Source organism: Rhinatrema bivittatum, chromosome 6, assembly GCF_901001135.1.
Source record: "Rhinatrema bivittatum chromosome 6, aRhiBiv1.1, whole genome shotgun sequence".
In the NCBI taxonomy this organism is placed as follows: domain Eukaryota; kingdom Metazoa; phylum Chordata; class Amphibia; order Gymnophiona; family Rhinatrematidae; genus Rhinatrema; species Rhinatrema bivittatum.
Window position 1 is genome coordinate 31557380 of NC_042620.1, and position 22182 is coordinate 31579561.

The following is a 22182-nucleotide window of genomic DNA, read 5'->3' on the forward strand; positions in this document are numbered from 1 at the left end:
TTAACTATATGTATTTAGAGAATTAGAACTCTAATGGACATTTATATCAGATGTTTGGTTTTATCTTTTGAAGAAATATTTGCTGCCCCTGATGAAGAACTTAAATGCGTAGTGAGTCGGGCATTTTGTTCATCTAAAACATCTGCAGTTCCTGTTATTGTCTCTACTTTCAAAAGAAAGAAGGAAGTGGATGCATTTTGTTGGGGTTTTGGAAAGATGAGTGATTGCTTCTTTATAGATTAGATTAATATAGAATAATAATAGAAAAGAAAAGACTTTTGCATTTATAAGCATATAACATTTTTTTGGTGCTGTGAGAAATTTTTTAGACCTATGATTATGAAAAATAGGGGTAAGTAATTACGCTGGATGGTCCAGCCATTTTGGGTAAAACTTCTCTAGTGAACTAATATACCCCATTATATGATGGTCTCTTTATAGGCTCTCCTACCCTTGGTTATCATTTTTTGCTTATATTGTTTTCACCTGGGTAATTTTTTTTGTTCTTTTTGTGGTTGATTTTTCATTAGTATTGACTGCTTAGACATCTTGGCTCATCTTTTCACTTAAGTTTTTGATGCAGGGGAGCCAAAAAATATTGAAATAATTAATGAAGCAGAGGGAACTAAGCTGCACCACATCTGCCTTCTAGCAGTTCATCATGTGACCCCGTCTTCTTTCATATAACTTAGTTATTTTTGCGGACGTATACAGAGCTAAAGCAGATTTCTACATGCCTTTGTGGTTTGAGCAAATAATTCATAATTACTAATTAAATATGAAAAAAAACAAAATAAAAGTAGCAAATGAAAGAAAACCCCAACTCTTGAATTTCATATCTAACTCATAAGAGCTCCTTGAATGAGTTTTGATAATGTACTTTTTCAAGTTTGACTAATCAGACCATCACAATGTCTTACAAGTTCTTATATCACACCTAAAAAGTGTGTGAGTAATGGACAACCTCACCCTGCCTTATAAGAAAATCACAGCCTCTGTGCAAATGTAGCAAGTAACTCACACCACTGACTTTGTTACCATTAATTTATTTGTTCTGGACTTTTTAAAGCACCTTCCCTGCAACATCTTTAAAGCTCTGGGAGCCATAGTATTAGCCAATATGAATCAACCGGATCTAATGGGCATGAGGTAGTTTGTGACTGTCTTGCTATGATGCCACATATAACATTGGGCACTGCATAAACCAATCAATTCCCATTCCTTGTGATCTGTTAGAACATAAGAATATAAGATTATGCCATACTGGGTCAGACCAAAGGTCCATCAAGCCCACTATCCTGTTTCCAAAAGTGGCCAATCCAAATCACAAGTACCTGGCAAGTACCCAAACATTAAACAGATCCCATGCTACTAATGTAGGCAACAAGCAGTGGTTATTCCCTTTTGATTAATAGCAGTTTATGGACTTCTCCTCCAGGAACTTATTCAAACCTTTTTTAAACTCAGCTACACTAACCGCCTTAACCACAACCTCTGGCAATGAATTCCAGAGCATAATTGTGCTTTGAGTGGAAAAATAAATTCTCCAATTTGTTTTAAATGTGCTATTTGCTAACTTCATGGAATATCCCCTAATCCTTGTATTATCCAAAAGAGTAAATAACTGATTTACATTTACCAGTTCAAGTCCATTCATGATTTTGTAGACCTCTATCATATTCCCCCTCAGCCGTCTCTCCTACAAGCTGAACAGCCATAACCTCTTTAGATTTTCCTCATAGGGGAGCCGTTCCATCTTCTTTAGCTTTTTGGTCGCTCTTCTCCTGCCTATTCCTGCTCTTCTCCTGCCTTTTTGGTCGCTCTTCTCCTGCCTACTCAGGCAAATAACCAGGCAGCAGCTGATTGTATTTTAAAAATAATTAAACACAGAGGGCCAGATTTTCAAAGGGGTACGCGCGTTAGATACGCGTGTACCCCCCCCCCCCCCCGAAAACCTGGCCCAAACTCCCCCTGCGCGCGCCGAGCCTATGTTGAGTAGGCTCGGTGGCGCGCACAAGCCCCGGGATGCGTGTAAGTCCCGGGACTTTCCTGGGGGGGCGTGTTGGGGGGGGGGTGTCGCGGCCGGCGCATCATCAGGGGCGTTCCAGGGGGCGTGTTGCGGTCGGCGCATCATCAGGGGCATTCCGGGGGCGTGGCCGCGGCCTCCAGACCAGTCCCCGGACCGGACCTTGACGCGCCAGCAGCCGGCCCAATGTGTGCAAGTTACGCCTGCTTTGAGCAGGCGTAACTTGTACAACAAAGGTAGGGGGGGTTTTAGATAGGGCCGGGGGGGTGGGTTAGGTAGGGGAAGGGAGGGGAAGGTGGGGGGAGGCCGGAGGGAACGGAGGCAGGCTGCGCGGCTCGGCACGCGCAGGCTGCCGATTTTGGGCAGCCTTGCGTGCGCCGACCCCGGATTTTAATGGATACGCGCAGCTACGCACGCATCTATTGAAATCCTGCGTACTCTTATTCGTGCCTGGTGCGCGAACAAAAGTATGCGTGTGCGCAAATTTATAAAATCTACCCCAGATTGCATAGCTAATTCATTAACAAAGGATAAGCATTACTACTTGCTCTGTGCACTTCTGCTATATGGCTCAGTGTACAGCAAGTACAGCGTTCTTTTAAGCTAGGATTCTACCACAAAAGCAACCACACTATGAAGCAGCAGCAGGTTATGGGAGGGCAATTCTTATCATCATCATCCTCACATTTTATTTATAACTTGCTTTACCTAAGGCGCCCAAACTGGTTTACAGTAATAAAGCATTAACAAATAACATCCTAACATAAACAATAAAAACATTAGAGAAACTACTTTATTTTTATCGTTGTGTGAGAAAACAACAGAATATAATTCTTACCCTGGGAATGTTAGAATACAATATAATTTTATTCTATAGCACATCTGTCAGTCAAATGCTTTCCATGGTTACAGTTAACCTTATTTCTAGCTGGGCGACCTGAAAAGCACATGTACATTATCATCTTTGGTAATAATAAGAGGCATCACAATTATGAAAAATCACAAATCCAGTTTTCTCCCAGACCAGTACAAATACCAAATCTCTTTCCTACAGCTACAGTGGGAAATACTACAAAAATTAAGTGGAAAGACTGAGAGGAGATGCAAGTGGTTTTACTAAGAGACTGCAAAATGTTTTCACCCAGTGATGTACTGATTTTCCTTAGGGTAACAGAGAACAATTATAGACAAGGGAAAAGAGCTGGCATTTGAGAACTGGGAAACGAACAGAAAAGGAAGCTTTTCCGGGGTTAAGGGCAAACCAGGAAAACACTCTCCGCAAAGAGCAGGACGTTTGGAGGATAAGTACGGAGTCACAAGGCTGGAGAACGTAGGGAGGGGCAGTCCTGTGGCGGATTTAGAAAAGCAATAGAACAATTCTGAAAATCGGCAAACTTCTCTGAAGACAGGGGGAAAGAAGGTCCAGGTTCTGACACAAGTAAGAAGATGGGTCGTGCCATTTTCGGCATGTTGAAGCCTAGAAAGGAATAATGTGAAGAGCTGCAGTGATCAGAGCAATAAGAGGTTAATGCGTGTTTGAGCCGAAAGTTCTGATGCAAGCAGCACTGCAGAGATGACAGTAAGCACTTGAACAAATATTTGCGTGCAAGTTGGAAATGATATTTCAAGATCAATAAGCACATCAATATGGCCAAAGGAGAGGAGAAACAGGAGATCAAATTCAAGGTATGGATGAGATAGGAGAGTTGTTATTTTTGAGGAAGCAGCAGACATTGGGTGGTGTGGCAGAGACAGAGTAGCTAAAAGTGTCCAATACTCTCTTAATTCTGAGGTTTGTAAAATGGACACCTCGGTTCCATTGCCAATAAGTCCCGGGAAAGTCCTAGTGCATTTAGTGAGGGATAATTAGGGGAGGGTGCTGGAGTGGCCATCCCCTTCTGTAAGGTTAATAAGCAGCTTTCGGGTGGGGGGGAGGGCAGTATAGTTTGCTGGTTTGGAGGAAGGTTGGAGATATTTTTCCTGAGTTGGATTTTGTGGCCTGTCTGGGGGCCTGGGCTCCATCCAGCCTGGGACCCTTTGAGCTTGGTCAGGGACTCCACTTCTGGAACCCACTCCAGAGGTGCAGGTGGTTGTCCTGGGATAACCTTTGGGACTTTTTTGTGGTAGGAGCCTTGTGAGACACCTGAGCCTCTCTTGGATGCACGACATGGGGAACCCTGTGTTTGGAGCACCCAGGGATAGGGAAGACCCTCCCCTTAGAGGTGGTGACCCACTGCAAGGATGAACTCCAGTGTTAATACCATTTTGGAGGAAGTTGTTTTTTGATTAAAAGTCCCGGGAGGATGTTTTTCTGCCCCTCTTCCTAACCATCAGAGGAACAGCTGGAGCTGCTGTTTCCAGGAGGATCTCAGCCATCTGGGATCCACAAGGGATAAAGATTACGAGAGAAAGGAAAAGATCAAGGACGAGAGAGAGAACTGCTTCCTGTGAGTAAGAACAAGTTAAAATCATTGAGGGCACCCAAACGGACTCTTCGCCCCTGGGGAGAGAGAGGATTGCACTCTGTGCAGAGACCTAAACCTTTTTACCAGTGCTGGAGGGGTTTTCCTGCCCACAGAAGGATCCCCGTACACCTGGGAACTTCACTTTTCCAGCCCCAGGAGGGTGGATGATTTCCCTGACCCTGTTATAAAAGTCCCATGTACAGACAGAGGGAAAGAGGCTGCAATACAAAAGACATGGGGGTAGATTTTCAAAGAGCACGTACCCCCCCGAAAACCTACCCCCTGCGTGCGCCGAGCCTATTTTGCATAGGTTCGGCGGTGCACGCAAGCCCCAGGACGCACATATGTCCCGGGGCTTTCCAAAATGGGCAGTACGGGAGTGGGGCGGGGCGGCGGTCCGGGGGCGTTCCCGAGTCCTTTGGCACAGTAGCCGTGCCGGAGGTTTGCGCGCCAGCAGCTGGCCGGCGCGTGCAAGTTACGCCTGCCTTGGGCAGGCATAACTTTGACAACAAAAGGTAGGGGGGATTTAGGTAGGGCTGAGGGGAGGGTTAGATAGGGGAAGGGAGGGGAAGGTGGGGGGAGGCGGAAGGAAAGTTCCCTCTGAGGCTGTTCTGATTTCGGAGCGGCCTCGGAGGGAACGGAGGAAGGCACAATTGTGCACACCCTTGCGCACGCCGACTCTGGATTTTATAACATGCGCGTGGCTGGGCGCACATGTTATAAATTTGGGCATAGATTTGTTTGCGCCGGGTTGTGCAAACAAATCTACACCCGCGCGCAGGTTTTAAGATCTGCCCCATTCTGTGGTGATTGTGCCATATTTCACCGGTGTTTTCAATAGCAAAGACTTTCATTTTGGGACACTAAACCAGTGACTCAAGAGCGTTTTTGGCACTTACAGCACACAGTGAGGACACACACCCCTCTCCCAGGAATTTGTTGCCAGAGGATGTGGTTAGTGCAGTTAGTATAGCTGTGTTTAAAAAAGGATTGGATAAGTTCTTGGAAGAGAAGTCCATTACCTGCTATTAAGTTCATTTAGAGAATAGCCACTGCCATTAGCAATGGTAACATGGAATAGACTTAGTTTTTGGGTACTTGCCAGGTTCTTGTGGCCTGGATTGGCCACTGTTGGAAACAGGATGCTGGGCTTGATGGACCCTTGGTCTGACCCAGTATGGCATTTTCTTATGTTCTCCCAGGGAACACAGAGACAGAGATAGGTGAGACCCCTCTCCCAGGGAACACAGAGACAGAGATAAGTGAGACCCCCCTCTCCCAGGGAACACAGAGATAAGTGAGACCCCCCCCTCTCCCAGGGAACACAGAGACAGAGATAAGTGAGACCCCCCTCTCCCAGGGAACACAGAGACAGAGATACATGAGACCCCCCTCTCCCAGGGAAGACAGAGATAAGTGAGACCCCCCCCCTCCCAGGGAACACAGAGACAGAGATAAGTGAGACCCCTCTCCCAGGAACACAGAGATAAGTGAGACCCAGGGAACACAGAGACAGAGATAAGGGAGACCCCCCTTCTCCCAGGAAACACAAATAAGTGAGACACCCCCCCACCTCTCCCAGGAAACACAGAGACAGAGATAAGTGAGACCCAGGGACAAAAGGAAAGTCATCCTTAGCACGCAGGGCCCTGAAAGTTGACTCTCCTACCCCCCCACCCCCCCACCCCCAATAAAAAGAATCCACGCTTTGGGGAAAGAGAGAGGGAGGAGAACTAGCCAGAGGTGTATCTGCCCCTAAGAGACTGACAAATCATTCTATGGCCCCAACGGAGTGCGCTAAGCTCCCCTGGGCAGGGTTACATTTGAAATGCAGTCCGTTTGATTTTGTAACACATTAAATCAAATACGCTGGGAGACTCAAACGGAAAGGGACAGCAAAATGAGGCCAGCACTGAACTCATCGTGGCTGAAGCTGTAGATATGTATTGGATATTGGATGGCTACAGTAGAAAAGGACAGGCAGGAAAAATAATCAGGATCCTGGGGAATTGCCAGATAAGCAGAAACTTTGATGCAGAAGAGAAACCCCAGCCAAAAAAATGACGGAGCAGCTCCAGAAGTCAAATCAGGTACAGAGGGACTCAGAGACTCCATAGCTGTGGAGGCGATTCAGCAAATACTATGACGAATGGTGTCAAAAGTAGAAATTAGAGCAGGGGGGACAGGAAGAGGAAAGAACCCTGCCCTGCAGGAAGCACAAAAGTCTCCGGCCGCCCGTGTGTGAGCGGGGCTGGAATCCCAGGGCCCCGCAGTACAGCACACAGAGCTTCCTGGGCACCTGTTCAACCTCACCGCCCTACTAGGGTGACCAGGGGAGCGGGACGAAAAGGCACTGCTCAGGGAAGGAAATGGTAGCCTGGCTGCCGAAATCCACAGCACAAAGTGGGAGAGACTGGCATCGTCAGAAAGGAAAGGCAAAGCTAACAACTGAAAAAAAGACGTGGCTCTCCAAAAATCACGTGGAATAGCTGGGGCTCCCTAAAACCGACCAACGCTTCCAAAGGCGACAGATACTGCAGACGTGGCTATAGCCTCAGGTGCTCCCTCCCCCATCACCTGCCTATTTATACTTCAAACAGGGCCAGTGCTTCCGTTAGGCCAATTGGGTGGTTGCCTAGAGCAGTGGTTCTCAATCTTTTTCCCTTTGTGATACACCTGACGGACAACGCTCGCATGTGGGATGCACCGCTCATTACAATCCATGGCAGAAATAATAATTAAAAAGGCCCAGTATTACTTTTATTGTTAAGAATGTCACAAGTACTCTTTCTGAACATAAATTACTTAAGTAGTAAACCTCTCACACCAGAACAGCACCAACTTCCAGCACTCAAACAGTAACCACCTTTCTTAAGAAAAGACAACACTGAAAATATTACACCAGGCCTTAAGACACCAATACACCTCCTATCAGGAAAACGGACCAAGTCAGGCTGCTATAGAACCCTACACAGAAACTACACGCCGGCAGAAAACCTCACCTGAATCACATGTGCTGACCCTCACCTAACAAAGAATAAAGAGACCAAAACGCATAACTAGAAACATGCAGACCAAAACTGAACTGGAAACCGCAACAAGCCAGAGACCCTGTATGCAGTGCAACAAAGGAAAAAGAGAAACATCACCCATCCTTATAAAACAAATCAAGAAATATAAAATCAGTAGCAGTAAAAGCATACTAACAAAAATAACAGATTATTTCAAAACAGCTGATGAATGGAATATCCAATAATTAAAAACTCATATAAAAAATATCCAGACACCAATAAAATATTTTAAAACAGCAGATACAAAGACTTGATAATTAAAAATAAGGATAAAAATATGCTCTGCTCTCCATACCTGGGAACGTTTGATGTCCAGGTGCCCTGAGATTGTTGTGAATTAGCAGGAGGAGGGGAGGGGAGCTGAGGGGAGATGGTTGCTTGTAACTTTCTCCTCTTTTTCATTCACACTCAAGCACTCTCTCTCTCACACACACATACAGGCTCTCAATCACAAATGCTGTCTTTCTCACATTTACACACATAGGCTCTCAATCACACACACACATGCCTCTCTCTTTCTCTCACTTATACACACAGGCTCTTAATCATACATACACATGCTCTCTCTCACACATACAGAACTAACATTTAAGACCCGCGTGTGTGTGCACAGGCATGCAAGTTTGCCAGTGTGTGCACATGCATGCTGATTTTATAACATATGCATGTATATGCACATATATGCATGAGTGTTATAAAATCGGCTATCTGCGCATACATGCGTTCATGATTTTATATTGACACGCATAAATGCTATCTCAAGCACGTAAGTGGAGGGAATTTTAGTAGGTACGCACAGCAATTCACTAGGCCTTTTTCCCAGTTCATTCCCAGTTCACCCCAGTAAAGAAGAGGACTTCCTAAACCCCCTAACTTGCCTCCCTTTCACCCTATTACCCCCGACCTTTAAAACCCCGCTAACTAGCATTTGTTTTTTTTTTGCTATATGTCTTACATGCCGTCCATAGCAGAAGTAAAGTTACGCAGTAGGGGACCCTTGCGTGTGCTCATGAGCGTAATTTCTTACGCACTGGATTCATGCTACAGACCCAGCCCGCCCATGTCCCACCTATGCTCCGCCCTAACTATGCCCACGCCCCTCCCATTTTGATAAGAAACATTTTTATGCGCATACTGGGACATAACCTGTGTTAGTTATAAAATCTGCGTGCCGCGCCCCAGGCTGAGCCACGTGCATATCTCCTGGCTTTGGTGTGCGTAGGGCTTTTAAAATCGACCAGACAGGCTCTCACTCACACACTTACATACATGCTGTGTCTCTCTATCACACACAAAAGATCTCAATTGCACACAGGCTCTCAGTCACACACCACATGCTCTCTCCCACAAACAGGTTCTCAATCGCACTCACATGCACTCTCTCTTTCTCACACACAGGTTCTCAAACACACAATTACACATACACAGGCTCTCAAACACAAACACACACACACACAGGCTCTCTCCCACAAACAGGTTCTCAATCGCACTCACATGCACTCTCTCTTTCTCACACACAGGTTCTCAATCATACAAATACACATACACAGGCTCTCAAACACACAATTACACATACACAGGCTCTCAAACACAAACACAGGATCTCTCCCACAAACAGGTTCTCAATCGCACTCACATGCACTCTCTCTTTCTCACACACAGGTTCTCAATCATACAAATACACATACACAGGCTCTCAAACACACAATTACACATACACAGGCTCTCAAACACAAACACACACACAGGCTCTCTCACACAAACAGGTTCTCAATCGCACTCACATGCACTCTCTCTTTCTCACACACAGGTTCTCAATCACACAATTACACATACACAGGCTCTCAAACACAAACTCACACACAGGCTCTCTCACACAAACAGGTTCTCAATCGCACTCACATGCGCTTTCTCTTTCTCACACACAGATTCTCAATCACACAATTATACATACACGCTCTCAAACACAAACACACACACACACACAGGCTCTCAAACACACATGCTCACTCACTTACTCTCCCTCTCTCCCCTCATCAAAGAACAACTGTTGGCAGCAGCAGTCTTCTCCTCTTCCAACCCTCGCAGCCTCGAGAAAGGAGTCTTATCGGCCACAGGGGCTGACGTTGCTCCTCTTTTCACTCCAGGCCACACTGCTCTTCTCCTTCGGGACGATGCTGCATGCACTTGTAACTTAGCATGGTCTCTTCTTCCCGCACACGCGGTCGCTGCACACCACGACCTCTTCTGGGCCGCGGAAGCAGGAAAAAGAGACCAGGCTGCTAGTGCTGCTGACCGAGCGCTTCTTCCAGCTCTCTGGTCACGTTCCGCCTGGGCTACCAGCATTTCAAGCCTAGGTGGAGCAAGAGTTTGCATCTCGCTGGGGCAGGGGGAACAGCTGGGCCAGCGGGGGACCGGGAAGTGTGGTGACCCATCTGCGTGTGCTTGGCGACACACTGGGGACCACACCGCTGGACTAGAGCACAAAACCTTTTTGGGGGGGCAGCAAAATCCCACCAGCACAAGGCCCACAGGGGTCCTGTGCTAGAGCCAATACCAAAAAAAAAGGAGCACTGTGCTACAGCCACTGCCACAGGTAGGAGGGAGCGTTGTGCTGGAGTTGCTGCCAATAGGAAAATTGGGGAAGCGAGGGTAACATGACCGAAGGTTCACCTCAGGTGCTACATACTCTTGACCGGCCCAGACTCTAAAGAGGACGCCTACAGGCATCTGCAGGGACTTTGAGATGAGAAAAGGACACAAACACAGGGGGAAACGAGGTAGAATTTCAGCGGAGCACGGAAAAATAGCTGCTCGGGAAAAATGTCATTTCCAAATATATATTAAAAAAAAAAAGGTTTGAGACTTCCTAGCTGCCTGGTGGCAATATTATTTGGTTTAGGGAGATGCTGTGTATACAACATCACCACAGCGACACTTCCTGCAGCAGTATGTTATACTAATAGATGAGGCCATCCACAAATACTAATTCAAGCTAAACACACAGAGTGGGCATCAGGGGCCTAGCAAGAACTGAATTTTTTTTTTTAGGAGGCCTAAGGTTAACATGGGTGAGTGGGGGCAGGAAACGCCTACTGGCTAGAGCAGTGGGCTACAAGCCAAGGTTCATATCCCACTGCCATTCCTTGTGACCTTGGGCAAGTCCCTTCACCCTCCATTGTCTCAGATAGAAACTTAGATTGTGAGCCCTCTGGGGACAGAGAAATACCAACAGTCCCTGACTGTAATTCATTGTAATTCATTGTAACTCTTGGTCCATGATAACAGAAACTGCAGCCAACAATCTCTGTCCTCTGGCAACAAAAAAACTCGAACACAACTCCTCCAAAAGACAACCTTGGTTTAAAGAAGAACTTCAAAAACTGAAACACTACCTCCGACAGAAGGAAAGCAAATGGCGAAAAACACCAACACAGACATCCCTCTCTGCTTACAAACTCGCACTCCACCAATACAAAAGCGCTACATTAAAAACAAAAAGGGACTTCTTTGCACAGAAGATCCACCATATTATCTTTGATTCCAAAGCCCTCTTTGCCTATGTATCTAATTTAACGCAAACCATGACTCCTGACATCCCTGCCAACCTAGCACAAGAAAAAGCAGAGGAGTTGGCCCTCTTCTTTAGCAACAAGATCTCCAACCTAATAACACAGCTGAGAACCAACACTTCAACGCCACCCAACACATACTTCCACCACAACAAAGACATTACTCTACAATCCTTCGAACCCATCACTAATTCTGAGATACTCTCTACACTGAAGAAAATGAAACCTTCATCTCACCCTTTAGACCACATCCCATCCAAACTTCTCCTGCTAATACCAGACACAATCTCCAATGCTCTGACAGACATTATTAACTGTTCTCTAGCACAAGGAATCTACCCGGACAACCTGAAGATTGCATCCATCAAACCGCTCTTAAAAAAACCCAACTTAAATCCTAATGATCCTACCAATTTCCGTCCTATATCCAATCTCCCTTTCATAGCTAAGGTAATGGAAAAATTAGTTAACTCCAGACTCTCTGACTACCTCGAAGAACATAAAATTCTGTTTCCATCTCAATATGGCTTCAGAAAAGCTTTAAGCACCGAATCACTACTAATTTCACTGACCGACTACCTCATCATGGGCCTGGACAAAGGTCACACTTATTTACTGATCCTCCTGGACCTCTCAGCCGCCTTTGACACGGTTAACCACTCCACCCTACTAATTCAATTAGCAAACATCGGAATAACAGGAACAGCACTATCATGGTTCAAATCGTTCTTAGGGAACAGAAAATACAAAGTCAAAATTCACAACAAAGAATCTCAACACTACTCTTCATCTACGGGAGTTCCACAGGGCTCCTCCCTTTCACCAACGCTCTTTAATATCTACCTGCTCCCTCTTTGCCAACTGCTAACCAACTTAAACCTTAAACACTTTCTGTATGCAGATGACGTCCAGATAGTCATCCCCGTCAAGGAATCATACACCAAAACTCTAGAATTCTGGGAAACTTGTCTTCAAAAAATTGATGGACTCCTCTCAAACCTTAATCTAATACTAAACTCTTCAAAAAGCGAACTCCTCCTAATTTCATCTGAAAACAGTAACATCGACACAAATCCTCCACCCAATTTACAAACTCCACAAGTAAGAAACTTGGGAGCTATCATGGATAACAGGTTAAACCTAAAAGCATTCATAAATCAAACTACTAAGGACTGCTTCTATAAAATCCAAGTCTTAAAAAGAATAAGACCACTCTTCCATTTTCATGACTACAGAACTATTCTACAATCAATAATTTTTTCGAAACTAGATTACTGCAACTCTTTGCTATTAGGTCTCCCATCATCTCACACCAAACCCCTTCAGATGGTCCAAAACACGGCTGCGAGAATATTAACTAACACACGGAGAAGAGACCACATATCACCAATCCTCAAAGATCTGCACTGGCTGCCAATCCATTACAGAATCATATATGTCCATAACCATTATTCACAAAGCTATACATCAACAGTCTCAGCTCACCCTTCAAATTCCTCTCAAAAAATTCACGTCCAAAAGACCAATCAGAGAGTCCTATAGAGAAACCCTACAAGTACCACCCTCCAAATCCATGAGGCACATAACCGCCAGAGACAGGGCTTTCTCCACTGCAGGACCAACACTGTGGAACTCCATCCCACCAGATTTGCGACAGGAACCCTGCCTTCCTACATTTAGGAAAAGACTTAAAACGTGGCTATTCATGAAAGCCTTTCCTGAACTAAACTGATCCTATTCCATTATTACCTATTCGCTCAGACTTTGCCTTAATCATAGTAATTAATATCCCTACCTCATAAGGGCAATTCTTCAACACTATAAGCACATTGACTGGCATATTGTTATCTATATTTAAACCCCTGCTTCTTTTCTCTGATCCAAGTTATATTACTCCCTTGTTTTATTGTAACTGCATTCCTTAGCCTTCTCTTGTTTAATGTTTTTTACTACCATTACTATTATTTTATTATTATTACTTAGATCAATGTTATTTATTGCCTTTTTGTTCCCTATCTACTTGTTAATTGTAAACCGACATGATGCGATATTTATCGCGAATGCCAGTATAGAAAAACTTAAAATAAATAAATAAATAAATTTTGAACTGGCTGAAAGGCAGAAAATAAATCTAAATAAATTAACAAATAGACACCCCCCCCCCCCCTCACCCGGTCCCCATTTCTTGCCCCATCGTATGTGGGTCAGCTCAGCAGTGGCTATAAAACCCTCTAATTTCTGGCAACACTCTGTATCTTCTGTCTTTTCACTCTCTCCTTGCCCTGGCTGTCTCTTTCTATCCCTCGGTGCTTATGGCACCTATTTTACACAAGGGTTCATTTCTCAAGCTGCTATTGAGCAGTTATGTAAACAGACTTCCAACCAGTCCTGGACTTTTAAGATGCTAAGGGAAGGGGGGATAATAACCTGCAAAAAGTAAACAGAGAGACTTCAGTGGCCTCATATCTTTACAGGAATAGCCCAAGGGCAGTGTTGTTTCCCCTGTTCAAGTTAGCCTTTTTAAAGGTATAGAGGATCATGGACTGGCAGTGATTCCAGTGCCTCTAGGCCTTCTAACTGCTGCACCTTTAAGGGCGGACTCAGATGTGACATGAACCTGCTGCTAAGGGAGGGGACCTGAGACAAATGTGAGGGAGTACAGGCCCCTCCCCCCCCCCAGGCCCCCTGGTAGCTATGCCCCTAGTTGGCATGGCTGCCATCCATGAACATGCTGCTTAAGACTAAGAACAAGCTGACCCACCCAGCAGTGGCACCACCGTAAAAGTCTGCTCTGTAATGCCACCATGCTGGCCTCGGACTTGTCACAAATTATGTCTCTCCTAACAGTGAATTACACCCGCGTTTCACAAAGAAGAGATCTAACAGCTGCAACAGGGGAAACGAGAGCTGGGAAACGGTCTGCTTTCTGCACTTTAAATACTGTATATTTGTTGCTGTTCTTAAAAAAAAACACAAACAAACAGAGCCGCATGCCAGAGGCGCAAAACACAACCAGCGTTAAGTTCCCATTCTTGTTTGCGGCAAAGCCTAGGAAACAAAAGAACTGCACCGTTAACTTCTTTCTGCCAATCCGCATCTCACCTCGGTTTTCCCTTTACTCTGACAGGACCTCCTGGTGTCTTCATCCGAGCCCCATTCCGTTGCCTAGGAAACAGGAAAATGCAGAAGTCACATGACAAGCTCATGGCCTATGGCTCCTTGCTTGGATAATTCACATACACACGCACGTGTAAAAAAAAAAAAGGACCAAAATCAGTAAGCCACATAGAGAGAGAGAGAAGGGAGGATTCAGGAAAAGATAAGTAAAACCAAATTAATGCAGCTCGACTGAAAACAGCCATTGCTATGGTAAACATAAAGTGATATATCAATTGTGCTGTGTTCACAGGGCAAACACATGATAAACAGAGGATGAGGTAACCAACAAGTTAGCAGAGGGGAACAGATTTCAATTTGCATGTAAATACAAGGTCTGATTAGAATTCAAGTGGCAAAGTTCAGGAAACTGGCCCCCCTCCTCTCCTAAGATACAAACATTTTTAAAAAGATAATGCGCTCCTGCAGCTTCCAGTGTACTTGTATGCGAGAGAACCGTAGGCTCCTTGCCTGAATAAACTTTGAGCTCTCTCCAGCCATTTCGACTTACTTACAAGGAGAACTATCTGTCCGGGGAAAGCAAAATCACAAGGTATGCATGGGGTTAAAATCCAAGCAAATTCCTTAGCAGCCAATGTTTTCTAGCAGAGGTGTGCAAGGAAACACATTTTGCTTGGGTTCGTTATTTCGGTACATTTGCCATTTTAATTAGTTTCATCCATTTTGGTTCCAAAGTTAATTTGTTTATTTTGTCAGGTTGGTTAATTTCTTTCCATTAAAGACAATGGAGAAAGCAATGCCTCCTGTTTTGGACTCTAACACTAGGGTTTTCTACCCGAGGTTAATGAAATTTGCAGGCAGGCATGAGCAGTAGAGAGAACAGCTCAAGGCACTATTAAGAGGGGGAAAAGCAGCATCAATAATGGTACCATGACCCCAAGGCGCCAAAAGCAGGGTAAAGAGCACCAACAATAGTGGCATGAATCGCCCACAGCACCAAAAGAGGAGCAAAGGTCACCAATGACAGCGGCATGAAGACCCCAAGGCACCAAAAGAGCAGCAAAAGCAGCACATGGATAGATACCCTAGGAACAAAAAAAAAAACCCCAATCATATGTTTCCAACCTACCTGCCAGCCCTCCATCATCTCTCTTATTGCTACTAAAATATGGAACTGAGGCATGGCTCGGGTCCATCATCTGGATGTGCCACAGCCCACTTGTACCCTGGTGTGCCCCCACTAGATCTGCTGCCTGACCCTGCCTTATTCAGCAGTCACCAGGGTACCTTCAGGAAGAGGTAGGCATGTGCAAGGCTGACGCAAGGGCTGTAGTGCCCTAGGCAGACCAATGTAACACCTCCTCTCGTCTCCCCCACACCCTCCCTGAGTTGAATGTGCCCCTCTGACAGTGATAGATATATAGAGTTATGGTCTCCCCCTTGCAGTGCTCTCTCTCTCCACCCATGTCGCACAAACCCTAGCAAGCGCTCTGTGACTGCTGTTACCCCCTCCTTTCACCTTTTGAAAATGGTGCCCTCGCATACTCTGGTGACACCTCTCCCACTGATGCTGCCCTAGATGACTTCCTAGTTCTGCCTAGTGTTCGCGCCGGCCCTGGGCAGGTGTAAAAACTTTAGCTACTCCAGATGCTGCTGGTGAAATGGATGCTACTTACCTTCACCTCCAGGTACAGCAATGAGTGTACAAAGTGGAGATCACTGGCCTAATAAACTTTGTCCGGGAAGGCACTTTGTGATTGGGGGCTAACAGGCACAGCAGCCACTTAAATCCCATGTTCTCAACCATTTCCCTGATGCACCCTGTCACCACCTTCAGGGCTGCCTTCCTCTGACCCTGGGACAGTGATGAAAAACACTTCCCATCTGCTCTATGGTTGCTTGCTGCTGACACGGTAGTGGGGCTGTTGGCTTACCACCTCACTGGAGAAGAAGCCAAGAGAGTTCAGCTTGGGAGATGCACTTCTTTGCTGTGGCTTTTCTGCTGCTGCTGCTGCTTTCAGTGAAAGACAGGGTGCTCAGACTAGTAGCAGTCTCCCCTGAAACCAACACTAATGGGTGTTTTTGCAAATGATGCTGCGTACCATAAAAATATAAGAATACTGGGTCAGACCGAGGATCCATCAAGCCTAGTATCCTGTTTCCAACAGTGGCAAATCCAGGTCACAAGTACCTGGCAAGATCCTAAAACAGCAGACAGATCCCCTGTTGCTAATGACCAGGCTCGATCATGTAATAGCCCAACTGACTCCCTCACAGGCTTCCTAATTCAGATATATTTTTAAATGTTTTTATTATAAGGGTTGCCTCCATGGCCAGCTTCTTTTCAAAATCTCTTTTTGCCTGCCTTAGCAATGTGTTACCTCTTACTTGCCAATGCTTATGCTTTTTCCTATTTTCTTCAGATGGGTCCTTTTTCCAATTTTTGAAAGACGTTCTTTTGGCTAAAATAGCCTCTTCATCTTTTCACCATGCCAATAATTATTTGGCCTTCCTGCCACCTTTTTTAATGTACAGAATACATCAGTTCTGGGCTTCCAAGATTTTTTTTTTACACAGTGTCCATGTCTGATGGAAACTCAACCTTTGTAGCTGCACCTTTTAGTTTTTTCCTATTTTCCTCATTTTATCTAAGTCTCCCTTTTGAAAGTTAAATGCTAGAGGTGTGAATTTACTTAATATCCTCCCTCCAGTCATTAACTCATATATGATCGTGATGTTCACTGTTACTGAGCGGCTCCACCATTATTAGCCTCCTGCACCAAATCCTGTATTCAACTAAGAATTAGGTCTAAAATGGCTCTCCCTCTCATTGGTTTTCAGAGCAGCTGCTCCATAAAGCAGTTAATTATTTCATCTAGAAACTTTACCTCCCTAGCATGATCTGATGTTACACCTACCCAGTCAATATTGGGGTAATTGAAATCTTCCATTACTACTGTGCTGCCAAATTTGTTAGCTTACCTTATTAGCATTTCGTCATCCATCTGTTCACTTTGGCCAGGTGGATAGTAAAATACCCCCACTACTATACTCATCATACACAGAATTTCCACCCAAAAAGATTATACTGTGCATTTAGTATCCTGCAAGATCTTTATCCTGTTAACTTTACGCCATCCCTAACACAAAGCACCACACCCATAACCAGTTGATCCACCCTATTATTGAGAGATAATTTGTACCCTGATATAGCACTGTCTCATTAGTTATTCTCCTTACACCAGGCTCTGAGATGCCAATTATATCTATTTCTTCATTCAGTGCTATACATTCTAACTCTCCCACCTAACCTTTTAGTCCCCTGGCATAAGCATACAGACATTTCAAGGTAGCAGTTGACAGGAATAATTTGGAATCTTTTAACTCAATTTGTTCTTCACTTATAGGCACATGGGTTACTTTTGCTTTTTTGGAACCTCTCTATTGAGATGCTATAACTCCCCTGTTTCTTTAGTATCTTTTGAACAGGGGTGGTTCTATAATGAGGCAGGGTGAGGCGGCCACCTCAGGCAGCAAACGTTTGGAGCAGCAAAATGTGTCCCCAAAAACGCTCCTTGGGCAGCCTCCTCACCATTTAACATGCCAGAAAGAAAGCCCAGCAACACAAATAGATGACAGGCCCGTGGGGTTCCCAGTCCTCATGGGCATGAAGAGGAGCCACGTGGTAGCTTACAGAGATGACACGCCCACTAAAGAGGCCAGCAGCCACTGGCAGAGCGCAAGCTGGCAGCAGCTGAAAACCAGAAAAGACCCCGCCGGCAGCAAAGACGAGGAGGGAGGCCCCTCGGTGGCTAAAGAAGAGACAAGGCTGTGAGCCGCTGGCGGAGCCCAACCCGCTGGCAGTGAAAATGAGAGAGACCTTACAGCCACTGTCAGAGCCCAACCCGCTGGCGGTGAAAACAAGAGAGAGACCTCGTGGGCCACTGGCAGAGGCCAACCTGTCAGCGGCCAAAGAAAAAAAAAAAAAGCAGCACAAAATGAGAAGCCAGGGCTGCCTCCTCAGCTTATCCCACTCACCACAGCCAAAAAAGAAAGGGAGAGAGTGCACTGTGAGTGAGGTAGATGGAGAGTATGTTTGTATGAATGTAAGCTCTATTGAACAGGGACTGTCTTTTTGTATGTTTGTACAGCGCTGTATATGTTGTGTAGTGCTATAGATATGTTAAGTAATAGAAGCAATAAGAGAGCATGTGTGCATGTATATGAGAAAATATGTACATGTGTGTGTGAGGGAGAGTATGTGTAGGTGAGAGAGAATGTATATGTATGAGATAGCATATGTTGTGTGTGTGTGTATGAAAGAGCATGTGTGAAAGCTTCAGTGTGTGTGAGCGTCTGTGTGTATGTGTGAAAGAGCACTGTGAATATCTATGTATGTGAAAGCATCTGTGTGTATGAAAGAAAATTAATGTTTGTATGCATGTGTGTGTGTGAGAGAGAGAGAGGCGAAATGTTATGGTTGTGGACCATTGGACCGGGACGGGGGTTAGCGCTACCATGGAGGGATGGCCCTCAGTGGTTCCTGTCGCCGGTTGGGGGTGAAGGTGAGCTCAACCCAGCTAGAGCTTCACCTATACCAGCCCTCGTTCCCCGCAGGTTGAGCCCTTGGGTGCCGGGGCTGGCAGGACTTAGGTGCAGGTTGCCCCGGCGAAGCAGAAGAGACAAGAAGAAGATGAGGTCAGGACTGGTAGCGAGGATGCAGAACGAGAGTCCAATCCGAAGTTCCGGGGCAGGCAGGCAGAGACGAAATAACCAGGCCAGGGGTCGAGACGGGCAGCAGTCAAGCGAAGATGAGGAGCAAGCCAAGGTCAGAACCAGGAGATCAAGCCGAGGAGGAACACAGGAACTGGAGTACGAAGGAAGGAGCGAAGGCTGGAGCAGAGCAGGACCAGGACCAGGACCGGGCACAGGAACAGAAACTTCAGGCAGGAATCAGGGGGCGAGAACCGGGCACAGGAACAGGAACTTCAGGCAGGAACCAGGAGACGACAGGAAAAAGCAACTAGCACTCTGAGGAGATGACCTGTTGCTAAGACAAGGAACTGGAGACTGAGGCTGGGTTTAAACAGCCTACAGTCTTGATGTCGTCCGATGGGGCCGGACTGGAGTTTCCCTCCATGGGCCCTTTAAGAGGCGGAGCCTCCCGTGCGCGCGCTCCTAGGGAGAGGTCCGCAGGAAGCAGGACGGCGGCGTTTAGAGACATGTGGGAGGCCACAGTCGGCCGGCCTCGGAGTGGGAGATGCCGCACCGACCAGGAGAAGCACCGGCGGAAGAGGTAGGGGGGACCGGCCATGGTCCACCGCGGCCGGGATCCACAACACAAAAGGTTCCCCTCCCTGCCCCTTGCACAAATCCACATCAATCTTAAGGTGACTGGTAATCAAAATTCCCAGGTATAGAAAGCAGAGATTTTTTAAAATCTTTATTAGTTTTAATTATTAGGTGTTATTTGATATGTGTGCTATTTTGAAATATTTTATTGACTTTTGAGAAATTTTGTATAATTTTATAATCATTTTTAATTATTAGCTGTTATCCTATTCATCAGCTGTTATTTTTTTTATTGGTATGTTTGTACTATTATGATATCCACACTGAATATGCATGAGATACATTTGCATGCACTATGCACATCTATCTCATGCATATTCATTGTGGATATCCTGAAAACCTGACTGGCTAGGTGTGTCCTGAGGACTGGGTAGAGAAGCCCTGCTATAGCAGGCTGGCTTATTCTATTTTCTGTATTGGTGTTTAGGGCCTGGTGTAATATTTGCAGCACTGCCTTCTCATACAGGCCGATTCATTAAAAAGTACGGGAGAGCCGTGTTGAGCGCCGCTCTCCTGATGCACGGCCAGGCACCTCTCCCTGGGCACCCGATTCTCTTTTAAAATGAGGCCACGCGCTATTAAGGAGGCACTAGGGACAATAGCGCGTCCCTAGCACCTCCTTATTAGCGTTAGAGATGGCTGTCGGCGGTCCAACAACTGACACTCAATTTTACCGACATCAGTTTTTGAACCCGCTGACAGCCAAGGGTTCAGAAAACGGCCGCTGGCAAAATTGAGCATCTGTTTTCTAACCTGCCGACCAGCGGGCAGATTTTTTTTTTTTTTATTTTTGATTCCTCCAACTTAATATCACTAGCATATTAAGTCGGAGGGTGTACAGAAAAGGAGAAAAGCGGCCAATCGCATGTTAAACGGTGATCTCGGCCGAGCGCACCATTCTGTATCACCTGATAGTTAGGGTTTGGCTGTTTTAGTATGGGAGGTTTATGATATTGTAATTGTATTTCAGTTTACGCTGGGCTTTCTGAGGGCAAAGCCCACACCCAGCATGCATTCCAATAGCCTAATACCGTATGCATTCCAAGTGAGATTTTTGCTGGGTTGTGATATTTTTACCTCAGAAGACTAAACTTTCAATGTCCTTTTTCATGTAAACTTAGTTATTAGAAATGCAGAATTTTTAATTGTGTGTGGTGAGGGCGGCGGGGTGCGCAGGCCCAAGCCTGTAAAGTTCACCTGAGGTGCCTGTTACTCTTACTCTCTCCGGGCCAGTTCATGTCACACACAGATCCTCAGCGTTCCCTCATCTTCTGGGAGTGTGGCAGGGTTGCCAGAGAGCTAGAAACATTATCACTGGCTTCTGCCACTCAGAGGAGTGGCAGAAGCCAGTGATAATGGCAGATGCCAGTGGCAGATACCAATGGCAGATGCCAGAAAAGGGGAAAATGGGGGAACTCTGTCCCATTTTCCCCTTTTCACAGAATTTGAAATTACCAAAAGGGCCAGACTACAAAGAGACCTCCCCCACACACATCTCTTGAAGGTTTGACCTGTGCTATGCCTTGGTGGGGGGGAGGGGGGTGCTATCTCATCCCTTGCCTCAGGCAGCAGATTGCTTTGAGCCGCCCCTGCTTCAAAGATACCTCCCTCCGAACCATGCGCTGCTGAGCGACTGTCGGCTTTCCCCCATGTTCTAGTTTAAAAGCTGCTCTATCTCCTTTTTAAAGGTTAGCACCAGCGGCCTGGTTGCACCCTGGTTAAGGTGGAGCCCATCCCTTCGGAAAAGACTCCCCCCTTCCCCAAAAGGTTCCCCAGTTCCTTACAAAACTGAATCCCTCTTCCCTGCACCATGGTCTCATCCACGTATTGAGACTCCGGAGCTCTGCCTGCCTCTGGGGTCCTGTGCGTGGAACAGGGAGCATTTCAGAGAACCCTGGAGGTTCTGGATTTCAGCTTTCTACTCAAGAGCCTAAATTTGGCTTCCAGAACCTCCCTCCCACACCATCCTAAGTCACTGGTGCCCATATGTACCACGACAGCAGGCGCTCCCTAGCACTGTCTAAAATCCTAAGTGATGCATGAAGTCTGCCACCTTCAACCAGGCAGGCAAGTTACCAAGCGATCCTCATGGCCACCAGCCACCCAACTATCAACTTTCCTAATAATCAAATCACCAACTATGATGCCCAACCAAACCCTTCCCTCCTAGACCCAAGTCCTTGGAGAAACATACTTGGTGCAAGAGGACGATGCATCACCTGGAGAGCCTGTCTTAGCTACAGGATCACTTCCTGTTAAATCAAGGTGATGCCCTCCATTCAGGTGACCTTGCTCCTCCAGGGCAGCACAGGTGCCAGACTGGAGTTAGGATTTCGCTACTATGTCCCTGAAGATCTCTTCTATATACCTCTCTGTCTGCCTCAGCTCTTCCACGTCTGCCACTCTAGCCTGAGGGGATCAGACTCATTCTCTGAGAGCCAGGAGCTCTTTGCACCGGAAGCACACATACAACCTCTCACCAACTGGTAGATAATCATTCATGTGGCATTCAGTGCAAAAGACCAGAAGGTCCCCAGCTTGCCGCTGGACTGCTGTCTGCATGTTAATATTATTGAGTT

General features: G+C 46.0%; 1 protein-coding gene across 1 annotated transcript in view; it reads right to left on the minus strand.

The window, feature by feature from the left end:
- The window catches only part of SEMA5B (semaphorin 5B), a 750498-nt gene that overhangs the window by 228470 nt on the left and 499846 nt on the right, over positions 1–22182 (minus strand). The window contains 1 exon segment of the mRNA XM_029605220.1: positions 14237–14299. Coding sequence (XP_029461080.1) covers positions 14237–14299 — 63 coding nt within the window.